Genomic DNA, 25,094 nt, shown 5'->3' on the forward strand with positions numbered 1-25,094 from the left:
TTAAAGTCAAAGAATATCTCACATACCAGGCAATATGAAGTAAATGTTATAGAGTGACTGATACAAAGCTATTTAGTAACCTAAACAAAATATAAATCTGTCAACAACCTGGAGGCATCTGTTGTAGAGTGTAGAAAGAGCTCACATGTCCAGGAAAGCTGGCAATATTTTTATAAACAGTGGAGAACTGTTGGACAGTAACATCAACAGAAGTCCGGTCGCTTATATGAGAAACCCACCGCAAGAGAAAGCAAGGTAACTATAATAACGCATTACAGAAACTCACCACAGGAGAGAGCAAGGTAACTATAACAACACATCACAGAAACCCACCACAGGAGAGAGCAAGGTAACTATAAAAACACATCACAGAAACCCACCACAGGAGAGAGCAAGGTAACTATAATAACACATCTAAGAAACCCACCATAGGAGAGAGCAAGGTAACTATAATAAATCATCACAGAAACCCACCACAGGAGAGAGCAAGGTAACTATAATAACACATTACAGAAACCCACCACAGGATAGAGTAAGGTAACTATAATAACTCATCACAGAAACCAACCACAGGAGAGAGCAAGGTAACTATAATAACGCATTACAGAAACCCACCACAGGAGAGAGGAAGGTAACTATAATAAGGCATTACAGAAACCCACCATAGGAGAAAGCAACCCACCATAGGAGAAAGCAAGGTAACTATAATAACACATCACAGAAACCCACCACAGGAGAGAGCAAGGTAACTATAATAACACATCACAGAAACCCACCACAGGATAGAGTAAGGTAACTATAATAACTCATCACAGAAACCAACCACAGGAGAGAGCAAGGTAACTATAATAACGCATCACAGAAACCTGACACAGGAGAAAGCAAGGTAACTATAATAAGGCATTACAGAAACCCACCATAGGAGAAAGCAAGGTAACTATAATAACGCATCACAGAAACCTGACACAGGAGAAAGCAAGGTAACTATAATAAGGCATTACAGAAACCCACCATAGGAGAAAGCAAGGTAACTATAAAAACACATCACAGAAACCTGACACAGGAGAAAGCAAGGTAACTATAATAACGCATTACAGAAACCCACCATAGGAGAGAGCAAGGTAACTATAATAACTCATCACAGAAACCCACCACAGGAGAGAGCAAGGTAACTATAATAATTCATCACAGAAACCCACCACAGGAGAGAGCAAGGTAACTATAATAACGCATTCCAGAAACCCACCATAGGAGAGAACAAGGTAACTATAATAACTCATCATAGAAACCCACCACAGGGGAGAGAGCAAGGTAACTATAATAACTCATCACAGAAACCAACCACAGGAGAGAGCAAGGTAACTATAATAACACATCACAGAAACCTGACACAGGAGAAAGCAAGGTAACTATAATAACACATTACAGAAACCCACCATAGGAAAGAGAGCAAGGTAACTATAATAACTCATCACAGAAACCCACCACAGGAGAGAACAAGGTAACTATAATAATAACACATCACAGAAACCCACCACAGGAGAGAGCAAGGTAACTATAATAACACATCACAGAACCCCACCACAGGAGAGAGCAAGGTAACTATAATAACACATCACAGAAACCTGACACAGGAGAAAGCAAGGAAACTATAATAACACATTACAGAAACCCACCATAGGAAAGAGAGCAAGGTAACTATAATAACTCATCACAGAAGCCCACCACAGGAGAGAGCAAGGTAACTATAAAAATACATCACAGAAACCCACCACAGGAGAGAGCAAGCTTAAGGTAACTATAATAACACATCAATAGAAAAAATAAATGATAACAGTGTAATACTAGCATAGAGGTTAAATTTCAGTATCAGTTTGATATCATTCTTTATCGTATACTTTTCTGTGGTATTGATTGTTTTGCATGTGTGATACTGCTAGCGGTGAATGGGTCATATCCTGGATTGACCAATATTGTCCTGCACATGTCATTATCTGCTAAGATTGTGTCATATCTTCCTGGGAACATGCCATCTTTTTTTCACCTTCAGTTTAACACATTTGAACTTCTCACCTTAATTACACATCATTTGCCTGTAAAGGAGAGCAGTATAAGATTTATTTAGTTGAAGTACAGAATAGGGTGCACAAAGCATATCCTTCTGTCAAGCTGTTCACTGTATTTTGCCATCTTCATAGGATCATGGCTTTTGGGAGGAATTTAAATTCTGATAATATATTCAACTTTTGTTGTAAAGGAGATAAGATGTTGAAAATGAAACGTTTATTGTTGCTATGTTCTTTTATTTGTATTATTATTTTTATGTTATGCTAAAATTTTGTTAGTGTATTTGATAAAAAGGTAATGATATGACCATTTCCATAGCCTACCTCTAAATATATGATTGTAGTGTTTCTGTTTATCACTGTCAGATACAAGTACAATGTCGACAAGAACATGACAGTACTCAAGATGTTGGATGCTGAAGGCAAGGACATAGGAATGATCAGGTGATTAATCAAAATACAAAATTACACAAAGTCTTTCATTAGAATATATTCCCTCTAAACTGTATTGTTAAGTGATCCTAAGATTATGAGGATCAACATGTTTACTCTAAAAGGGTCTGAACCACAGAGGAGGGCTGTCTAGTGAAGCCACTAGGGGGTCACTTGGTGCAAAACTTTCAAAAATATCTCCTCCGAAAGTTACTGGTGGATTTAAACCAACATTTCATAAAATGATCCATAGATGGTGGAGATGAGAATCTATACTCAGGAAAGTGGCTGTCCCTCATCTCCTACACATTTGTATGAGTAAGACCGGGAGTGGACAGCTTTGACTACCATAAACTAAAGATAAGTTCGTTATATAATAATAGACTGTATCTGATCTTTGTTTATATCTAACTAGTTTCGGATTTTTACAGCTGGTTTGCAGTGCATTGCACAAGTATGAACAACACTAATGGATTGGTGAGCAGTGATAACAAGGGGTATGCTTCTCAGCTGATGGAAAAAACCTTCAACAAGGACTTTCCTGGCAGTGTATGTAGTCCTCAATACATAATTGTATCTCCCCTTCTAAAGAGGTGCAAATTGTATCAGTACGGCTTCTTCTGGTTATTCTTATAACATCTTGACCAGGCTGTAACTTTTGAACCATTACAAAATATCTTCACCAGTCTTTAAGTATACCTGTATCACCAAAGAAAGATGTAATGTGTGCTTTAATGGGCTCCTGGTTAGGCAGGTGACTTCACCTCTAGGTCAAAGGTAAAATAATGACAAAAGTATCTGTGAAATCTTGTTTGAGCTGAAGATATGTGGATGACACTAGTATGTAGTATTCATCACCCATTTATAGGTGTGTATACTGTATATAGGTCACTGTAACCTTTACCTCTAGATCAGGCAAAGTAAGCGCAAAGAAAATATGCATTTTGGCGAATGATTTTATTCGTGAAAGCAAATCTTCAATTATATGTATGAGATTGTTGGGCAGGTATACCAAATGATTGACAGTTATAGACCGTCACTCACTCTGTTAAATGTGCTGCTGTGCTGCTAAGTCTGTTTTTGTAACAAGACTTCACAGATACCTGATACAGTAATCATAATGGCTACTAAGTATTTTGTTCTGTTTGTATAACTGTTGGGTACATGACAAAGTAAATGTTAAAATATCTGTGTCCTATGTTTCTTCCACTGTTACATGTGCGATGACAGTGGGTGTACATAAAGCTTCTGCTTGTTTCAGGGTACATTTGTAGCTGCCTTTGCACAAGCCAATGAAGGAGACGTGTCCCCAAACACTGCTGGACCAAAATGTCTCGACACAGGGAATCCCTGTGATAATGCCACAAGTACCTGTAATGGCAGAGTGAGTACCTAGAATGAACAATAAATAACTAGTGTAGAGAATGAAAAAAGGATGGAGTTTTTAAACAGTGATGTATGACTTATCTTAAGAATGAACAAATGTGATTTATTTACAGAATGAACAAATGTGATTTATTTACAGAATGAACAAATGTGATTTATTTACAGAATGAACAAATGTGATTTATTTACAGAATGAACAAATGTGATTTATTTACAGAATGAACAAATGTGATTTATTTACAGAATGAACAAATGTGATTTATTTACAGAATGAACAAATGTGATTTATTTACAGAATGAACAAATGTGATTTATTTACAGAATGAACAAATGTGATTTATTTACAGAATGAACAAATGTGACTTATTTACAGAATGAACAAATGTGATTTATTTACAGAATGAACAAATGTGACTTATTTACAGAATGAACATGTGTGATTTATTTACAGAATGAACATGTGTGACTTATTATGTCTCCCTTTCAAATGAAGGGAGACATATTGTATTAGTTCTGGTTATTCTTCTTCTTCTGGTTCTTCTTATCGAACTTGTCCGGGCCATAACTTTTAAACTGTAAAAGAAATCTTGATGAAACTTTAGGTATGCATGTATCACCCACAGGAGGTGTGCAGTGCACTGGAATGAGGTCACTGTGACCTTCGTCAGAGGTCAAATAAGTGCACACCTTCAGTAAATTATTGTCCGGTCCGTAAGTTTCAAACTGTTTAAGATATCTTGATCAAGCTTGCACTGAATCTGCATCACCCACAGAAGGTGTGCAGTGCAATAGAATTAGGTCTCATGCTTCACTCTATACAGAGGTATGGCCCTTTGTTTAATTTTAATGCAGAAGTTTATCCGAAGCATAAGTTGCATGTTATTTCACCTACGTTGACCAAACTTGCTGAAGTTTTACTGTATCTTGGGAAGTAGGAGTGTCGCATTCGAAATTCAGGTCTCGTGCCCCACTCTATAAAATGATATGGGCCTTTGTTAATTTTTTATAGCAGAGTTTATTTTATATGGCTAATAAGGGGAGACATGTTTTTGTTTACAAAAACAAAATTCTAGTTTACAGAATGAACAAGTGTGACTTATTTACAGAATGAACAAGTATGACTTATTTACAGATTGAATATGTATGACTTATTTACAGAATGAACAAGTGTGACTTATTTACAGAATGAACAAATGTGACTTATTTACAGAATGAATATGTATGACTTATTTACAGAATGAACAAATGTGATTTATTTAATTTACAGAATGAACAATGTGTAGCATTTGGACCAGGGAAGAACATGTTTGAAAGTACAAAAATTATAGGGAATAACCAATACACGAAAGCTATGGAGCTGTACCATGCAGCCACCATCAAGTTATCAGGACCAGTAGACTTCAGGCACTCCTATGTAGATATGACAAATGTTGAAGTACAACTCAACTCAACAACCAAGGTCGGTACACATTACACTCAATCAGTACACATAAAACTGTACACAGGGTAAATCGAGATGAGGGGGCTCAAAGACTCTCGCACATCTATGACCAATTATTAAACAAAGCGTAGCTGAATCGAGTCATTTCGGTACATGTATAATAACTATTGTACATACGCCTACAGTGTAGCCGAAATCAACATCAATTTTGTGGAAAACTTGTACACATTTTACACCTTTGTGTGCATACGCTTCATTGGTCATTTGTCTGATGAAGGTGACAGTGTACATATTGTACTTGTCATCGAAACGTCACATAGAAAATGTTAATGGTTGTATAAAAAAAGAACTTTTCATAAACTGTACACCGTTTCTGTACTCAGACTGACTGTCAGTATACTTGTGCTGTGGTGCAGTGTTGGTCAGACTGACTGTCAGGATACTTGTGCTGTGGTGTAGTGTTGGTCAGACTGACTGTTAGGATACTTGTGCCGTGGTGTAGTGTTGGTCAGACTGACTGTCAGGATACTTGTGCTGTGCTGCCGTGTTGGTCAGACTGACTGTCAGTACACTTGTGCTGTGGTGTAGTGTTGATCAGACTGACTGACAGTATACTTGTGCTGTGGTGTAGAGTTGGGCAGACTGACTGTCAGTATACTTGTGCTGTGGGGAAGTGTTGGTCAGACTGACTGTTAGGATACTTGTGCTGTGGTGCAGTGGTTGTCAGACTGACTGTCAGGATACTTGTGCTGTGGTGTAGTGTTGGTCAGACTGACTGTTAGTATACTTGTGCTGTGGTGAAGTGTTGGTCAGACTGACTGTCAGGATACTTGTGCTGTGGTGCAGTGTTGGTCAGTCTGACTGTCAGTATACTTGTGCTGTGGTGAAGTGTTGGTCAGACTGACTTTTGTCTTCTGTCAACTTTCCTTTAACAGATACTAGTCCAGAATGGCTGAAGGGATTTTGATCGAAAGATTGTTGGACCAAGGGGACAAATACATTGTATAATTGAGTATAAAATTAGCAAGTGGCTGGTGACCATTAAGGCCTGTGGGCTCTTGTTTCAAAATAATGAAAGAACAGAGTCAAAACCAGATATTGACCTTGCTGCATATATTTGAATTGGTAGCATTCCTAAAAGGTATAGACAGGTTCAAGAAAAGTGTTGTGCACTATATTTAGCGAACGTGATCAACTTCATCAGGATGTATTTATGGACTGTGGAAACTGTTATAACTTATTCTTGTGTTGTACAAGAAACAGTAGATCCCATTTCTGACATTATGTTATCAAATTTTCTTATTTTGTTGATAAACTGTAGATTTTCAGTCAAGTCTCACTAATGTGATAACCTTTATGTTTACAGGTAAAGACGTGTAAAACCGCCATGGGATACAGTTTTGCAGCAGGAACAACAGATGGACCAGGAGCATTTAATTTCAACCAAAGTAAGTCATTAGTGAAATGGTATCACTGGGTAATAATTTGTTACCTGTGAATTGGGACCCAATATGGGAAACTGGGATTAATCTTTTAAATACAGCTTATCAAATACAGGTGAAGGGAGTTTTACATATTTTGATTAAATTTTGTAAGAATGCAAAATGTGGCCCCACTGGCCTCAAAAACATTATAGTTTCGTCTCTATGGCAGATAACAAAAACAGGTGAGCAATACAGGCCTTTTGAACCCCATTGTTTTAATTCACAGGTTCCACAAGTGGAAATGCTTTCTGGAATGCTATTGTGAATTTCATCAAAGCACCTTCCCAGGAGCAAGTTCGCTGTCACCATCCAAAACCAATCTTACTGGATACAGGGGAGGTATGTGACTACCGTAGCCGCTGTCAAAGTGGTTACAAGAGAATGATTTTCAGTCGTATAGGTTTGAACTATGTCAGTCCTCATGATTTCACTGGGTATTGTTACCTTAACCTAATTAAGTTTCTACTGCACCACAATGACTAATCTGGTTATTTGCGCCTTAAGGTAAGATTTGCTTGGTCAGTCCCTAATATAGGGGAGCACACTTGACGTAATCTGAGGCTAAACATCAATATAAATTTTGACCTTAACGCCACTAATTAAGACGGGCAATGCTGAAACATGAAATAATAAAATAAACCTTATTGTATATGATGATATATAATAGACCTAATCACATCTCTCTGTCATCAGTACAGGTAGTATGCTGATAGGGAGGATATGTAATAGACCTAACCACATCCCTCTATCATCAGTACAGGAGATATAAATGACCTAATCACATCCCTCTGTCATAAGTACAGGTTGTATGCTGGTAAACCATAGACAAGCTCACTATTAAACTGATTATCAAATGTGTGGTGTTTTACAGATCAGCTTCCCTTATGCCTGGCAGCCATCTATAGTGGATGTTCAGATTCTGAGGATTGGACAGCTAGCTATACTGGCTGTTCCAGCTGAATTCACGTAAGGAATTGAAACAGAGAGCAAGTATTTCTGTGAAATATTGACCTCTCTGTCCTGTCTTTTTGACTGTTGATCTCTTTACGACCCTTTCTCTGTAGACTGTTGACCTCTATGACTTGTCTATGTAGACTGTTGGCCTCTATGACTTGTCTATTTAGACTGTTGACCTCTATGACATGTCTATGTAGACTGTTGACCTATATGACTCGTCTATGTAGACTTGACCTCTATGACTTATCTATGTAGTCTGTTGACCTCTATGACTTGTCTATGTAGACTTGACCTCTATGACTTGTCTATGTAGACTGTTGACCTTTATGACTTGTCTATGTATACTTGACCTCTATGACTTGTCTATGTAGACTGTTGACCTTTATGACATGTCTATGTAGACTGTTGACCTCTATGACTCGTCTATGTAGACTTGACCTCTATGACGTGTCTATGTAGACTTGACCTCTATGACTTGTCTCTGTAGACTGTTGACCTCTATAACTTGTCTTTGTAGACTGTTCTCCTCTATTACTTGTCTTTGTAGTCTTGACCTCTATGACTTTTCTATGTATACTTGACCTCTATGACTTGTCTTTGTAGACTGTTGACCTCTTTGACTTGTCTATTTAGACTGTTGACCTCTATGACTTGTCTATGTAGACTGTTGACCTCTATGACTTGTCTATTTAGACTGTTGACCTCTATGACATGTCTATGTAGACTGTTGACCTTTATGACTTGTCTATGTAGACTGTTGGCCTTTATGACATGTCTATGTAGACTGTTGACCTTTATGACTTGTCTATGTAGACTGTTGACCTCTATAACTTGTCTTTGTAGACTGTTGACCTCTATGACATGTCTATGTAGACTTGACCTCTATGACTTGTCTATGTAGACTGTTGACCTCTGGTACTTATTTATGTAATCTTATCTGTTTAGATTATTTACCAGCCTTGAAATATCTTTATTTCTTATTGGTATTATGCCATAATGTTCCTTGAATGATAGCATGAAATGAAAAAAACTGTATTCTACATACAATACTTATTTATTATTTGTCCTCTGATTCTACTAAAGCGTCAAAAACGTTATTTTTTTGTAGAACCATGTCTGGTAGGAGGACAAGAGATGCAGTTACGGCAGTAAGTTACTAGCCCTCTATGACACACAGCTTCTGTTACAGTAATATTTTACTGGCCTCGCTTTGACATACAGAACCTATTGCAGGAGTGTTATTATACCCCAGTAACGAAGTTAGTGGGGGTATAGTGAAATCACCCTGTCTGGATGTCTGTCTGTCTGTCTGCCGTCCACAGTAACTTGTCCGGAAAACTCCTCCTTAACTAACAGGTGGATTTCATTGAAACTTTGCATGAATGATCAGTATCTCATGTACCGTGCACCGCCATTTTTATTTGGGATTTTGACCCTTTTTGATGGAGTAATGCCCCTTTGTGTGAAATATTTGTCCTTGCAACTCCTCCTTCACTAACAGGTGGATTTCATTGAAACTTTGCATGAATGATTGGTATCTAATGCAGTTGTGCTCCAGCATTTTAATTTGGGATTTCAACCCTTTTAGGTGGAGTTATGCTTCTTTGTGTGAAATAATTGTTACTGGTGGGAGACTATATTGCTTTGCCTTAGTAAGCCTTTAGCTTACAGTTCTGGTTTATATAGGAGCTGGGTTATTAGTTATAGCCTTTAGCTTACAGTTCTAGTTGACACACAGGACTAGTTACATCAGTATGTTACTAGCCTCACTTTGACAAACAGAACCTGTTACAGGAGTAGGTTACTGGCCTCACTTTGACATACATAACCTATTACAGCAGTAAGTTACTGGCCTCACTCCAACACACAGAACCTATTACAGCAGTAGGTTACTGGTATCACTTTGACATGCATAACCTCTTACAGCAGTAGATTACTGGTATCACTTTGACATACATAACCTATTACAGCAGTAGATTACTGGTATCACTTTGACATGCATAACCTATTACAGCAGTAGATTACTGGTATCACTTTGACATGCATAACCTATTACAGCAGTAGATTACTGGTATCACTTTGACATGCATAACCTATTACAGCAGTAGATTACTGGTATCACTTTGACATGCATAACCTATTACAGCAGTAGATTACTGGTATCACTTTGACATGCATAACCTATTACAGCAGTAGATTACTGGTATCACTTTGACATGCATAACCTATTACAGCAGTAGATTACTGGTATCACTTTGACATGCATAACCTATTACAGCAGTAGATTACTGGTATCACTTTGACATGCATAACCTATTACAGCAGTAGATTACTGGTATCACTTTGACATGCATAACCTATTACAGCAGTAGATTACTGGTATCACTTTGACATGCATAACCTATTACAGCAGTAGATTACTGGTATCACTTTGACATGCATAACCTATTACAGCAGTAGATTACTGGTATCACTTTGACATGCATAACCTATTACAGCAGTAGATTACTGGTATCACTTTGACATGCATAACCTATTACAGCAGTAGATTACTGGTATCACTTTGACATGCATAACCTATTACAGCAGTAGATTACTGGTATCACTTTGACATGCATAACCTATTACAGCAGTAGATTACTGGTATCACTTTGACATGCATAACCTATTACAGCAGTAGATTACTGGTATCACTTTGACATGCATAACCTATTACAGCAGTAGATTACTGGTATCACTTTGACATGCATAACCTATTACAGCAGTAGATTACTGGTATCACTTTGACATGCATAACCTATTACAGCAGTAGATTACTGGTATCATTTTGACATACATAACCTATTACAGCAGTAGGTTACTGGCCTCACTCCAACACACAGAACCTATTACAGCAGTAGATTACTGGTATCATTTTGACATACATAACCTATTACAGCAGTAGGTTACTGGCCTCACTTTGACATACATAACCTATTACAGCAGTAGGTTACTGGCCTCACTTTGACATACATAACCTATTACAGCAGTAGGTTACTGGCCTCACTTTGACATACATAACCTATTACAGCAGTAGGTTACTGGCCTCACTTTGACATACATAACCTATTACAGCAGTAGGTTACTGGCCTCACTTTGACATACATAACCTATTACAGCAGTAGGTTACTGGTCTCACTTTGACATACATAACCTATTACAGCAGTAGGTTACTGGCCTCACTCCAACACACAGAACCTATTACAGCAGTAGGTTACTGGTATCACTTTGACATACATAACCTATTACAGCAGTAGATTACTGGTATCACTTTGACATACATAACCTATTACAGCAGTAGGTTACTGGCCTCACTCCAACACACAGAACCTATTACAGCAGTAGATTACTGGTATCATTTTGACATACATAACCTATTACAGCAGTAGGTTACTGGCCTCACTTTGACATACATAACCTATTACAGCAGTAGGTTACTGGCCTCACTTTGACATACATAACCTATTACAGCAGTAGGTTACTGGCCTCACTTTGACATACATAACCTATTACAGCAGTAGGTTACTGGCCTCACTCCAACACACAGAACCTATTACAGCAGTAGATTACTGGTATCATTTTGACATACATAACCTATTACAGCAGTAGGTTACTGGCCTCACTTTGACATACATAACCTATTACAGCAGTAGGTTACTGGTATCACTTTGACATACATAACCTATTACAGCAGTAGGTTACTGGTATCACTTTGACATACATAACCTATTACAGCAGTAGGTTACTGGCCTCACTTTGACATACATAACCTATTACAGCAGTAGGTTACTGGCCTCACTCCAACACACAGAACCTATTACAGCAGTAGATTACTGGTATCATTTTGACATACATAACCTATTACAGCAGTAGATTACTGGCCTCAATTTGACAGACAGGACCTATTATAGCAGTAGGTTACTGGCCTCAATTTGACAGACAGGACCTATTATAGCAGTAGGTTACTGGCCTCAATTTGACATACATAACCTATTACAGCAGTAGATTACTGGCCTCAATTTGACAGACAGGACCTATTATAGCAGAAGGTTACTGGCCTCAATTTGACATACATAACCTATTACAGCAGTAGGTAACTGGCCTCACTCCAACACACAGAACCTATTACAGCAGTAGATTACTGGTATCATTTTGACATACATAACCTATTACAGTAGTAGATTACTGGCCTCAATTTGACAGACAGGACCAATATAGCAGTAGGTTACTGGTCTCACTTTGACACACAGGACCTATTACAGCAGTAGATTACTGGTATCATTTTGACATACATAACCTAATAATTTGACAAATAGAATCTATTATAGCAGTAGGTTACTAGCTATGCAATGCATGTACAATATAACACGTCTTGTTTCTATTACAGGCACTTATACAGGGAGGGTTTCCTGCCAACACAGTATCAGTAATAGCTGGTCTGTCTAATGATTATGCTGATTATGTTACAACCTATGAAGAGTACCAGGTAAGACCACCTTCAAATATCTGAAACTTGTTCAAGATAAGTTGAAAATTTTAATGAAAATCATCTTTTACCAGTTGCAATGAAAATTTGATGGTTATAATAAAATAATGAGTGGGGATTCCTTTTACCACTCCTAGCCATTGTTATAAAGTTTTGTATTTTTTTTTTAATATGACATTTGATTTGAATCTATACATATTTTCAATTCACTTGGTATGAAGTGCTTGTGAGCTTAAGGGTTGTTGCAGCATCTTTCCTTTGACTGCCTTCTTCTTAAAGCTAAAAGACCTAGGGTTTGGATATTTGTCCAGTTTACCTTGACCTACTTTCAATTCAAGGCTGGTAGTTTGATCATGCCTGATATTTGGCCAGGAGGTGTACCTGGAATAGAGTGATATAAAGACTTCTCATAAAAATGGTTTTGACCTTCTATAAAGAACACAGGGGTCATAGGAGTTAAAAAATAGAGTTCAAGCAACATTTTCTAATTATAAGAAGGTCTGCACCAATGATAATTAGATATTATACTGTATGTACACCGTCTGTGCAAATCTTATTTTTCTAAAATGTTGTTAGGGCAAAGGGCAATTATAAGCACAGGTAGAGGTCAAAGGTCTTTAAAGCTGGAATGGGTAAAAAAACTGAAGAGTTCTCTTTGTAAGTTCGATCAGGCCCTATTTTCTAATATTTGGCTAGTAGGTGTATATCCTGATATTTGGCTAGTAGGTGTATATCCTGATATTTGGCTAAGGATATTTGGCTAGAAGGTGTATATCCTGATATTTGGCTAGAAGGTGTATATCCTAATATTTGGCTAGTAGGTGTATATTCTGATATTTGGCTAGTAGGTGTATATCCTGATATTTGGCTAGTAGGTGTATATCCTGATATTTGGCTAGAAGGTGTATATCCTGATATCTGGCTTATAGGTGTATATCATGATATTTGGCTTGTAGGTGTATATCCTGATATTTGGCTAGTAGGTGTATATCCTGATATTTGGCTAGTAGGTGTATATCCTGATATTTGGCTAGTACGTGTATATCCTGATATCTGGCTTGTAGGTGTATATCCTGATATTTGGCTTGTAGGTGTATATCATGATATTTGGCATGTAGGTTTATATCCTGATATTTGACTAGTAGGTGTACATGTATATCCTGCTATTTGGCTAGTAGGTGTATATCCTGATATTTGGTTAGTAGGTGTATATCCTGATATTTGGCTAGTAGGTATATATCCTGATATTTGGCTAGTAGGTGTATATCCTGATATTTGGTTAGTAGGTGTATATCCTGACATTTGGCTTGTAGGTGTATATCCTGATATTTGGCTAGTAGGTGTTTATTCTCATATTTGGCTAGTAGGTGTATATCCTGATATTTGGCTTGTAGGTGTATATCCTGCTATTTGGCTAGTAGGTGTATATCGTGATATTTGGCTAGTAGGTGTATATCCTGATATTTGGGTAGAAGGTGTATATCCTTATATCTGGCTTGTAGGTGTATATCATGATATTTGGCTTGTAGTTGTATATCCTGATATTTGGCTTGTAGGTGTACATGTATATCCTGCTATTTGGCTAGTAGGTGTATATCCTGCTACTTGGTTAGTAGGTGTATATCGTGATATTTGGCTAGTAGGTATATATCCTGATATTTGACTAGTAGGTGTACATGTATATCCTGATATTTGGTAAGTAGGTGTATATCCTGATATATGGCTAGCAGATGTATATCATGATATTTGGCTAGTAGGTTTATATCCTGATATTTGGCTTGTACGTGTACATGTATATCCTGCTATTTTGCTAGTAGGTGTACATGTATATCCCGATATTTGGCTAGTAGGTGTCTATCCTGATATTTGGGCAGAAGGGGTATATCCTTATATCTGGCTTGTAGGTGGATATCATGATATTTGGCTTGTAGGTGTACATGTATATCCTGATATTTGGATAGTAGGTGTATATCCTGACATTTGGCTTGTAGGTGTATATCCTGCTATTTGGCTAGTAGGCGTATATCCTGATATTTGGCCAGTAGGTGTATATCCTGATATATGGCTAGCAGATGTATATCATGATATTTGGCTAGTAAGTGTATATCCTGATATTTGGCTAGTAGGTGTACATGTATATCCTGATATTTGGCTAGTAGGTGTACATCCTGATATTTGGCTAGTAGGTGTATATCATGATATTTGGCTAGTAGGTGTATATCCTGATATTTGGCTAGTAGGTGGGTAGAAGGTGTATATCCTGATATCTGGCTAGTAGGTGTATAGCCTGATATTTGGCTAGTAAGTGTATATCCTGATATTCGGCTTGTAGGTATATATCCTGATATTTGACTAGTAGCTGTATATCCTGATATTTCGCTAGTAGGTGTATATCCTGATATCTGGCTAGTAGGTGTATATTCTGATATTTGGCTTGTTGGTGGATATCCTGATATTTGGCTTGTTGGTGGATATCCTGATATTTGGCCAGTAGGTGTATATCCTGTTATTTGGTAAGAAGGTGTATATCATGATATTTCGCTAGTAGGTGTATATCCTAAAATTTGGCTAGTAGGTGTAAATCCTGATATTTGGCTTTTAGGTGTATATCCTGATATCTGGCTTATAGGTGTATATCATGATATTTCGCTAGTAGGTATATATCCTGATATTTCGCTAGTAGGTGTATATCATGATATTTGGCTAGTAAGTGTATATCCTGATATTTCGCTAGTAGGTGTATATCCTAAAATTTGGCTAGTAGGTGTGTAGGTGTATATCCTGTTTTTTAGCTAGTAGGTGTATATCCTAAAATTTGGCTAGTAGGTGTATAGCCTGATATTTGGCTAGTATGTGTATATCCTGATATTTGCCTAGTAGGTGTATATCCTAAAATTTGGCTAGTAGGTGTGTAGGTGTATATCCTGTTATTTGGTAAGAAGGTGTATATCATGATATTTGGCTTGTTGTTGTATATCTTGATATTTGGCTTGGAGGTGGATATCCTGATATTTGGCTATTAGGTGTATATCCTGATATCTGGCTAGTAGGTGTATATCCTGAAATTTGGCTAGTAGGTGTGTAGGTGTATATCCTGCTATTTGGCTTGTAGGGGTATATCCTGATATTTGCCTAGTAGGTGTATATCCTGAAATTTGGCTAGTAGGTGTACATGTATATCCTCATATTTGGCTAGTAGGTGGGTAGAAGGTGTATATCCTGATATCTGGCTAGTAGGTGTATATCCTAAAATTTGGCTAGTAGGTGTGTAGGTGTATATCCTGATATTTGGCTAGTAGGTGTATATCCTGATATTTGGTTGGTAGGTATATATCCTGATATTTGGCTTGTAGGTGTATATCCTGATATTTGGCTTGTAGGTGTATATCCTGATATTTGGCTAGTAGGTGTATATCCTGATATTTGGCTTGTAGGTGCATATTAACAATAATCAAGTTATTTGTAAGCAAGAGTGAGAAAAATAAGAAAACGAAATCTGAAATAGAACATGTTAAACAGAAATATTGAAAATATCACAATAGTGATGATTAATTGTTGTTATATTTCAAGAGGTTGTAAGATAGCAATTCTAACAAACAGTGGACTTTTAATAGTATAACTTGAAGCGATAAATCATATATTTACAACAGCAACAACGATATGAAGGAGGATCAACTATATATGGACCACACACACTGAAGGCCTTCATACAGGAGCTTGTGACACTGGCCACAGCTATGTCAAAGGTAGGTCTTCATTCAGGACTTGTGGCATTTAACTAACCAACTCCCTGTCAAAGGTAGGTTTTCATACAGGAGCTTGTGGCATTTACCTAACCAACTCCCTGTCAAAGGTAGGTCTTCATACTGGACGTGTGGCATTTAACTAACCAACTCCCTGTCAAAGGTAGGTTTTCATACAGGAGCTTTTGACACTGGCCACAGCTATGTCAAAGGTAGGTCTTCATCCAGGATATTGTTACACTAGTCAACACTATGTCAAAGGTAGGTCTTCATACAGGATATTGTTACACTAGTTAACACTATGTCAAAGGTAGGTCTTCATTCATGAGATTTTTACACTAGTCAACACTATGTCAAAGGTAGGTCTTCATACTAGAGATTGTTACACTAGTCAACACTATGTCAAAGGTAGGTCTTCATACAGGATATTGTTACACTAGTCAACACTATGTCAAAGGTAGGTCTTCATACAGGAGATTGTTACACTAGTCAACACTATGTCAAAGGTAGGTCTTCATACAGGAGATTGTTACACTAGTCAACACTATGTCAAAGGTAGGTCTTCATACAGGAGATTGTTACACTAGTCAACACTATGTCAAAGGTAGGTCTTCATACAGGAGATTGTTACACTAGTCAACACTATGTCAAAGGTAGGTCTTCATACAGGAGATTGTTACACTAGTCAACACTATGTCAAAGGTAGGTCTTCATACAGGAGATTGTTACACTAGTCAACACTATGTCAAAGGTAGGTCTTCATACAGGAGATTGTTACACTAGTCAACACTATGTCAAAGGTAGGTCTTCATACAGGAGATTGTTACACTAGTCAACACTATGTCAAAGGTAGGTCTTCATACAGGAGATTGTTACACTAGTCAACACTATGTCAAAGGTAGGTCTTCATACTAGAGATTGTTACACTAGTCAACACTATGTCAAAGGTAGGTCTTCATACAGGAGATTGTTACACTAGTCAACACTATGTCAAAGGTAGGTCTTCATACTAGAGATTGTTACACTAGTCAACACTATGTCAAAGGTAGGTCTTCATACAGGAGATTGTTACACTAGTCAACACTATGTCAAAGGTAGGTCTTCATACTAGAGATTGTTACACTAGTCAACACTATGTCAAAGGTAGGTCTTCATACAGGAGATTGTTACACTAGTCAACACTATGTCAAAGGTAGGTCTTTATACAGGATATTGTTACACTAGTAACATGTAGTGCCATATGAAAGGTATAGGCCCTTTTACAGAATAATATTTACATTTGCACGGCATTGTCACTATATAGCCTCTTTGAAAGCTGTGTTGTTGATGGGACTTTAATTACCATGCAGCACGAGACACAATTCTTAGCGTATTAATACAACACTGATCGGAACTAAAATATCCAATGTAAATAAACATGACGGCTGCTGAAATATCGCTGGGCATTGTGAGTCTTGACAATATGTCATTGTAAATTTATGTGCAAAAGAAAAAAGGAAATAAAAAATACTTTTATTACAACAAAAACAAGACCAAGGTCTGCAAAAAACGCACATCGGTTGAAATCACCAATGCCGGCAATGGAAACAATTTTAACACTCGTGCAATTTATCGGAAATATCGTCTGTTACACTGTGCTGATCAACAGGGGTTCGTTACAAATGTCTGAAATACACATATTCTATAGACCTACTGACACATATGTTACAGACCTACTGATATGAGTCGCAGCACACATAAACATTTCAGACATTTGTAACGAACCCCTGTGCTCTGTCGCAAGATCACTCACTTCAAACGCTATCGGTTTCACGCATCTCGCAGCCACGGTTTCCCCAGCTGATCACGACATGTCAAATAACAAGACTGTTATAGAATCTACCGACTGTAGTCAGATTCCCATACAATCACATATTAATTCAAGTCTGGATTCTTCACAAAATGAGCAAAGAGAAACTTTCGAATTAACTTCCAAAAATAACTCCCTCGTGGAGGTCAAGGTCGGATTCACAGTGTTCATTGTATTTATCCATGTGTGAAATTTGTTCTGTGGAAAAATCTGAACAATTTAAAATCTAACCTACAGCTCAGATTTCTATTGATAAACTTAAATCACCCTATAGACATATCATACGTAATTGTATTGATACTGAATTGTGGAATAAAATTGAAGTGTGTGCTAGTACTTTGTTTGCCAATCAGCACGCGACAATACGCTGTTCAAATTATTGAACGAAATTGTGTGGACTGTCGATAAGGCGGGCATTTTTAATTTTAAATATAAATTATAAGTTAAAAAAGAACATAAGAGGAAGAGAAAACATAAATATAAGTATTGAACTGGTTTTGTATGGTATTTATGATCTATTTGAATGACACAGTTTTGCAAGCAAACAAATCATAATGTGCGCTATGTGCTTGCGCGCTATGTGCTAGCGCGCATTATGTTGATTGCTTGCAAAGCTGTGTCATTCAAATAGATCATAAATACCATACAAAAACAGTTCAATGCTTAATTGAGACTCTATCTAATGTGATGGCAAATTTCCATCTCCATTCAGGATATACTAACACTGTGCAATGCCATGGTGAAGGTAAGCCTTTTTATAGGAGAATGTGAAACTAGTGAAGGTAATGGCAAATGCAAGCCCTCAGAAATGTGTTTTAGACACAAGACACTAGCCAGTATCATGCAAGGATATATCTACTGACAAGAGCTTGTGACACTAGTGAAGATCCTGGCAATGACTTCGTCTTCTTCAACATTGGAAAACTTTATGTTTGACAGAGAAAGCCTTTGTTCTATTTAAAACGACCATTATATTGGTCAGGAAAGTCTTTGTTCTATTTAAAACGACCATTATATTGGTCAGGAAAGTCTTTGTTTGATGTAATGGTGGCAATTGTTTTGTTAATTTTAAGGGAGAGCCTGCATCCCCTGGACCAAACCCTCCCAATCTGGTCAGCCAAGAGTGGGGATTTGTGACTCCAGTTGTATATGATGGAGCACCAAGCGGATTTGGAACTCTCCTGCATGATATTCTTCCTTCCTATAAACAGGTAGTTATCTTAAATATAAGTACTCTATATTACCTGTAAACAGGTAGATATCTTAAATATAAGTACTCTATATTACCTGTAAACAGGTAGATATCTTTAATATAAGTAATCTATATTACCTGTAAACAGGTAGGTATCTTAAATATAAGTAATCTATATTACCTGTAAACAGGTAGGTATCTTAAATATAAGTAATCTATATTACCTGTAAACAGGTAGGTATACATCCTTAGCATCAGTAAACTGTATTACCATTACAGAAAATGTATCATTTGGCTGAAGTTTGTAACAGTCCTTACGATATTAGATAACTCTGTAATTTATTAAGACGTAAGACATGTTTATGAGAGTTATTACATTAGGCAATTGTGCAGTTATTATTACATAAGGCAAGTGTACTGTATACAAGTAATAACATTAAAGAAGTTTGTGAGAGTTGTTATGACATAAAACAAGTTGTCATTAACCTTTGCTATTCCACAGTAAATGGTGACAGAAGTTTACTTATATAGTGTAATAAGATCTATAAAGTTGACTTTGATTTAATAGCAGTGATACATCAATTTCTGTCATCATCAAAAGGTTAAAACATATATGTTGTTTTCTGATAGGCTATTGTTCTCATACAAAGAACTAAGAGAAAATAATACATTTTCTTGCACTTAGAAGCACCCAGTCATGGTGTATATTCCAGTAGACTTTGTAGTGATGATCCCATTAGATTATGTAAGGATTAACCTACATGTATGTAGTTTTTTTACCAGAAGTCTATGTGGAGTTGATCCCAGCCAAATTGTTTCTAACTTTTTTAGGGAACAAGAGTTCAAGCTACATTTGCTGCAGCACATCCTCGGAATAACAGACGGGTGAGTTTTACAAGCTGTTAACAGTATCTTCTTCAACTTAGTTTATCTACAGATAGCCATTTAAACCGAATAAGTAGCTTGTTACAAGTCCAAAATCTGAATCATTCAGCATAACCAGTGGGGTTTTTTGCTCAGGTTCTCTGTCGTATACAGGCTATTTCCCCTAGCTAAAAAGTGCCTTATTTTCCCAAAATGACTAAAAACTGAGGAATATATTCCCAATTTTAATAGAAATAATGCTATATTTTCCCAATTCATAAAGGAACCAGCTGTTGTAAAATGTAGGTAACAAAAACACTGATATTTTATGGACAACATGCTTTAAACTGTTCCCAATGTAAGTTTGTTGAACTGTCACTTTTATGTATTTTACAGTTCTTCCTGTAGAGGTTCACTTTCATTTGTAGTCTGAAAAGTGTAAAATAAACCCTGGTAAATCTTGTTGCACTTTTGAAAGGGATCATAGATATTTGGACTGTTAGTTTTAACTTTGATATTTCAATTAACAAATCTGTGAAAGTTTGATATCGTGAAATAAAGACACTGTAAAGTAAGCCATTATGAGCATTTAATGAACGATTCCGGAAGTCAATGAGTTGTTCCTGTTAACATCAACTATGTTTCAAAGGGGCAGACACTGTTTTGTTTTTTGCCTTCTAAAGGTGTAGTATTATGATTTCACATTGTCTGTTTACTAACCTTGTGATCAGAATTAGTCTTAGTCTTTTGAGCTAGTGTGAGTGTGATAAAATTTGTATAAAGATCTGCATATATCCAAAAATGGGGTACCCAAATTTCCTCTGGCCCTGACACTAGACTTAGACATTTTGACAGTTAGATGTCTAGTGTGGGGCCAAAGCGCATTTCTTTATGAAAACGCGGATTTCTCCAAGACTGTTTGGTATCGGAGAGTTTTGAGGTGTAGACAACAAAAATCTACAATGCATACCTCGTACACCAGACATCTATCTCAAAATGTCTAAGTCAAGTGTTAGGGCCAGAGGAAACAGGCTAAAAATAGGGATGTTGTGTTTAATTTTATAACAGTTACAGCCATTTTTTATTCTATCTGCACATTTCAACTATTTGAAAAAAATATGGACCAAGTGAGACAATTCCTATTATAAAGTTTGTATATCAAGTAACAAGAAACAAAAAAGCTTTGCCTTGCTACTGGTCAGAGAATAAAAAAAAAATTGACCATTTTTAATACAGCCAAGGAATATCAACTTTCTTGAGTAATAAAAAAAACAATTTCTGTCATAACATTTCAATATTTTGGTACTTTCAATAAATTCCTTCAAATTCTGTTTGAAAGGGCTATTAATGAAACCTTGCAGTGTTGATCAGTTAACTCATGGCTTTAATTGTCTGTGACCTCTGTATTCTGTAAATTTCATCATCTTTGGTAAACCGTTTCCCCTTTGGGAGGGGGTAAAGTTTATTACAGTTTATATTAGGAAGTAACAATTTTTGGTATATTTTTTATAACTTCAGTGGGAAATGATTCAACCTTGCTTGGAATTATCATTATGTTGTAACAGTTTGATGGTAGGAAAGTTTAGTTCATGACTCATTTCTATAGGACCTGAGGAGTGGGGCCTTAATGAGTCAAATGTGCTAAAATTCAACAATTTTCTACAGACCCATATATGCTTGAGTCAAATTATCTTCATAAAAGTCCTTTATTAAAATTATTCCTGCAAATTCCTCAAATATTGTTTTGATTCATGTATATGCTAATTGTATTGATTGTATAAATTGTATATCTATGTACTGTAAAGTGCTTTAGAGTGGCTTATGTAAGCTAGATAGGGCGCTATATCAAATGGTGTATATTATTATTATTATTATTTTGCTTACAATGAGTGGGAAATTGTTTAAACCGCATTGGAATTATAATCATGTGATGCCAGTTTGTCGGTACATACCAAAACAAAAAGAGGTAAAATTAATTGAACGAAAAATGTCAAGGATTATATAGCCTAGGGCATGCAGTAAGTGGCATCCTGGAGATTTTGAGATATTCTTTGGCTCTGAAGGGGAATAACTCCTGCAAATAATGTTTATAAGGGTTATGTCCCTTACCTCACGGTTATCTTCTATTAAGTCGTGCCAGACATTAGAGCCAGTCCCTCAAAAGATTTATTTCATGTTAAATTACAAGAGTAAAAAGAACAGATAAGAAATAATTAAGACCACTGGGAAGTAAATGAGGAACAATATATAATGCAATGATCCTGCTGTTAATCTTATTTTTATGTCTTCTTTTAGGCTGGAGACACATTCCTTACAGTAGAACATCAAAACACGGCTAATGAATGGCAGGTGGTTTACAAGGACAGTCAATGGTGCACCCAGTAAGTAGTGACAATGTCGAATTTCATGTCAAATATAGTGAACTGATGGATGTTCAGTTGGGATTAAGAAAGAACCTAGTATCAGTTGATCTGTATTTGCACTTGACATGTTTATTAATAACAAAACTTATAAATAATAGAGACATCCCTGATGCTGCTTTCCTGATAATATCATCTTGATGGCTTTTGACGGGGTCAGTAGGCAGTTTTAAATGGTATAAATGGAATGTTCAGGGACAGTCCTACAATGGCGTTAAAGATATCAATGTACATTTTTTCCCCTTCAGATTCCACTGGAAACGGACTAGCACACTACTTGGTGAGAGTGAGGCCACCATTGTATGGGACATCCCAGCTGATCAGGCTCCTGGGGTCTATAGAATACAATACTTTGGAGATTCCAAAAGTGTCTTCGGGAATATTTCCCCTTTCTCTGGAAAAACCCCAAACTTCCAGGTTACAGCTTGATACTATGATCTTTCTTCACAATGAACAGTTCAGATACCATGTCATGTAATTGTTTCCAACATGTATAGTGATATTTGTAAGTATTTGGTGTATTTATGATTATGTTTTGAATATTTAATTAATTTGATTAAAATAATGTGATAAGAGAATAAGTTCCTCTGATTTGGACTGTGATATCGAGGACAATGACCATGGTTAGTTAGCATAAGATGATCAGCAGTAATGATGGACAGTTACTTATATACAAACAGTGCTATTTGTTGGATCCCAGAGGAAATATAATACACAAGTATGATATCGGCTTTCTCATAAAACAACTTTGGGGTGATAACTAGATTATATATGTTAACTTTGAGTGTGATAACTGTCTCTCTCCTACATTGTATGTTACATGTAACTTTGGGGTGATAACAGTCTCTCTCCTGCATTGTATGTTAACTTTGGGGTGATAACAGTCTCTCTCCTACATTGTATGTTACATGTAACTTTGGGGTGATAACATTCTTTCTCCTACATTGTATGTTAACTTTGAGGGTGATAACGGTCTCTCTCCTACATTGTATGTTACCTGTAACTTTGGGGTGAAAATGGTCTCTCTCCTACAGTGTATGTCACATGTAACTTTGGGGTGATAACATTCTTTCTCCTACATTGTATGTTAACTTTGAGGGTGATAACAGTCTCTCTCCTACATTGTTTGTTGCATGTAACTTTGAGGGTGATAACAGTCTCTCTCCTACATTGTATGTTAACTTTGAGGGTGATAACAGTCTCTCTCCTACATTGTATGTTAACTTTGAGAGTGATAACGGTCTCTCTCCTACATTGTATGTTAACGTTGGGGTGATAACAGTCTCTCTCCTACAGTGTATGTTACATGTAACTTTGGGGTGATAATAGGCTTTCTGTTTTGTTGACTTTGGGGTGATAACTGTTTTCTTCTGTTTGACAAACAATGCTAGTGTGATGACAAGACCTTTGCTACAGAATTTAATTTGGTAAAATGCGAAACAGTGATGATGATACAGCTGGTAGAAATAAATTAATGTGAGCCAATTAATTTATGTGCCAAAGAATTATTATAATGAATCATTTTTATATGTGAGAAACATTCCAACATATGAATGTACTATATGATTTTAATAATTTTGTATGTAAAACTGTCAATAAAAATAACAAAAAAATTGTTTGTCTTATGTTTCTCCTTAGGGTGACTTAAGAATTAACCATGTATCTATCAGGATTATATCCTTTATGTTATTGCAGTAGGATGGGAATACGGTGTTATTAGTGTCTGTCCTGGCCTGTATTTACCGCCATCGTTCTAGTTCTAGGGATTTAGAAATAGTTGTTATATTCGTAATCTGGAATGAATTTCACGCAAATATGAAATTCACTTGCATTTGACAACTGGTATTCCTTCTTTGCGTATTGCAGAGTTATCTTCTCTTGGGAGCAGGTATTGATTGTTACGTCATTGGTTTGTGTGAGAAAATTACGTCGTTTTCTCAAAAATTGATGACGTTACTCTCACAAACAAGTGACGTAACAATCAATACCTGCTCCCAATAGGAGATAAGGCATACTGAAGAGAGGTATAAACCCGTATTTTGCATAATAGAATCCGTGAATATTGTCTATTTGTAGCTATTTACGTTGAAAATTGTCCATTTGAAGCAAATTTACGGAACACTCTTCAAGTTTTGAAAGCCTCCATATGCACCAACCAAATAAATATTTGATATGCTTAAACATTGTCATATTTTTGATGTCGCATGTGGAGGCTGCCATCCTGCATGCTAACTGTCAACACCATATATTGGCTAGTTCTACATAGCAATTCAATGTTGTTAAAGGCAAGCCTTTTCAATATAACCCATATAAAGATATGTAACGAAATAGCTTACCTGGAGAAAATAAACTTTACCTAACGACCGTAAGTTTTAGAAAATAAAACCGGATACACTCATTCTCTACTAGGGAGGCATACTAGGGAATGAGTGATTTAAAATAATTAACATTGTTATAAGAAATGTAAATCATCATCACCATCATCATCATCATCATCATCATCATCATCATCAGTTTTTACACGTGAAAACAACTTCATCGCACACATACAGAATCGTCGGGGATGTACTGTCACTTTGCAGTATACTTGTTTGTAGCATAAATGTATAGTGGCATTATTTTATAAGTGAAATAAATAGTATAAGTAAAAACTGCAATAGTTTGTATAATTAGTCTACGAATACTATGTATTAGAAAAACATTAATTAATAATAAAAAGCTATAAATACAAAAAT

General features: G+C 36.5%; 1 protein-coding gene across 1 annotated transcript in view; it reads left to right on the forward strand.

Annotated features, from left to right (window-relative positions):
- Nucleotides 1-23,287, forward strand: part of LOC110446450 (neutral ceramidase B-like) — a 27,776-nt gene extending 4,489 nt beyond the window's left edge. Inside the window, 15 exon segments of the mRNA XM_021491605.1 lie at nucleotides 115-255; nucleotides 2,433-2,510; nucleotides 2,930-3,047; nucleotides 3,760-3,882; nucleotides 5,152-5,343; nucleotides 6,692-6,773; nucleotides 7,036-7,148; nucleotides 7,681-7,775; nucleotides 8,875-8,914; nucleotides 12,193-12,291; nucleotides 15,942-16,037; nucleotides 18,957-19,094; nucleotides 19,907-19,960; nucleotides 22,235-22,320; nucleotides 22,608-23,287. Coding sequence (XP_021347280.1) covers nucleotides 115-255; nucleotides 2,433-2,510; nucleotides 2,930-3,047; nucleotides 3,760-3,882; nucleotides 5,152-5,343; nucleotides 6,692-6,773; nucleotides 7,036-7,148; nucleotides 7,681-7,775; nucleotides 8,875-8,914; nucleotides 12,193-12,291; nucleotides 15,942-16,037; nucleotides 18,957-19,094; nucleotides 19,907-19,960; nucleotides 22,235-22,320; nucleotides 22,608-22,788 — 1,636 coding nt within the window. The 3' untranslated portion in view covers nucleotides 22,789-23,287.
- Nucleotides 23,288-25,094: the final 1,807 nt, after the last annotated feature.

Source organism: Mizuhopecten yessoensis, unplaced genomic scaffold (assembly GCF_002113885.1).
Source record: "Mizuhopecten yessoensis strain PY_sf001 unplaced genomic scaffold, ASM211388v2 scaffold333, whole genome shotgun sequence".
Lineage (NCBI taxonomy): Eukaryota > Metazoa > Mollusca > Bivalvia > Pectinida > Pectinidae > Mizuhopecten > Mizuhopecten yessoensis.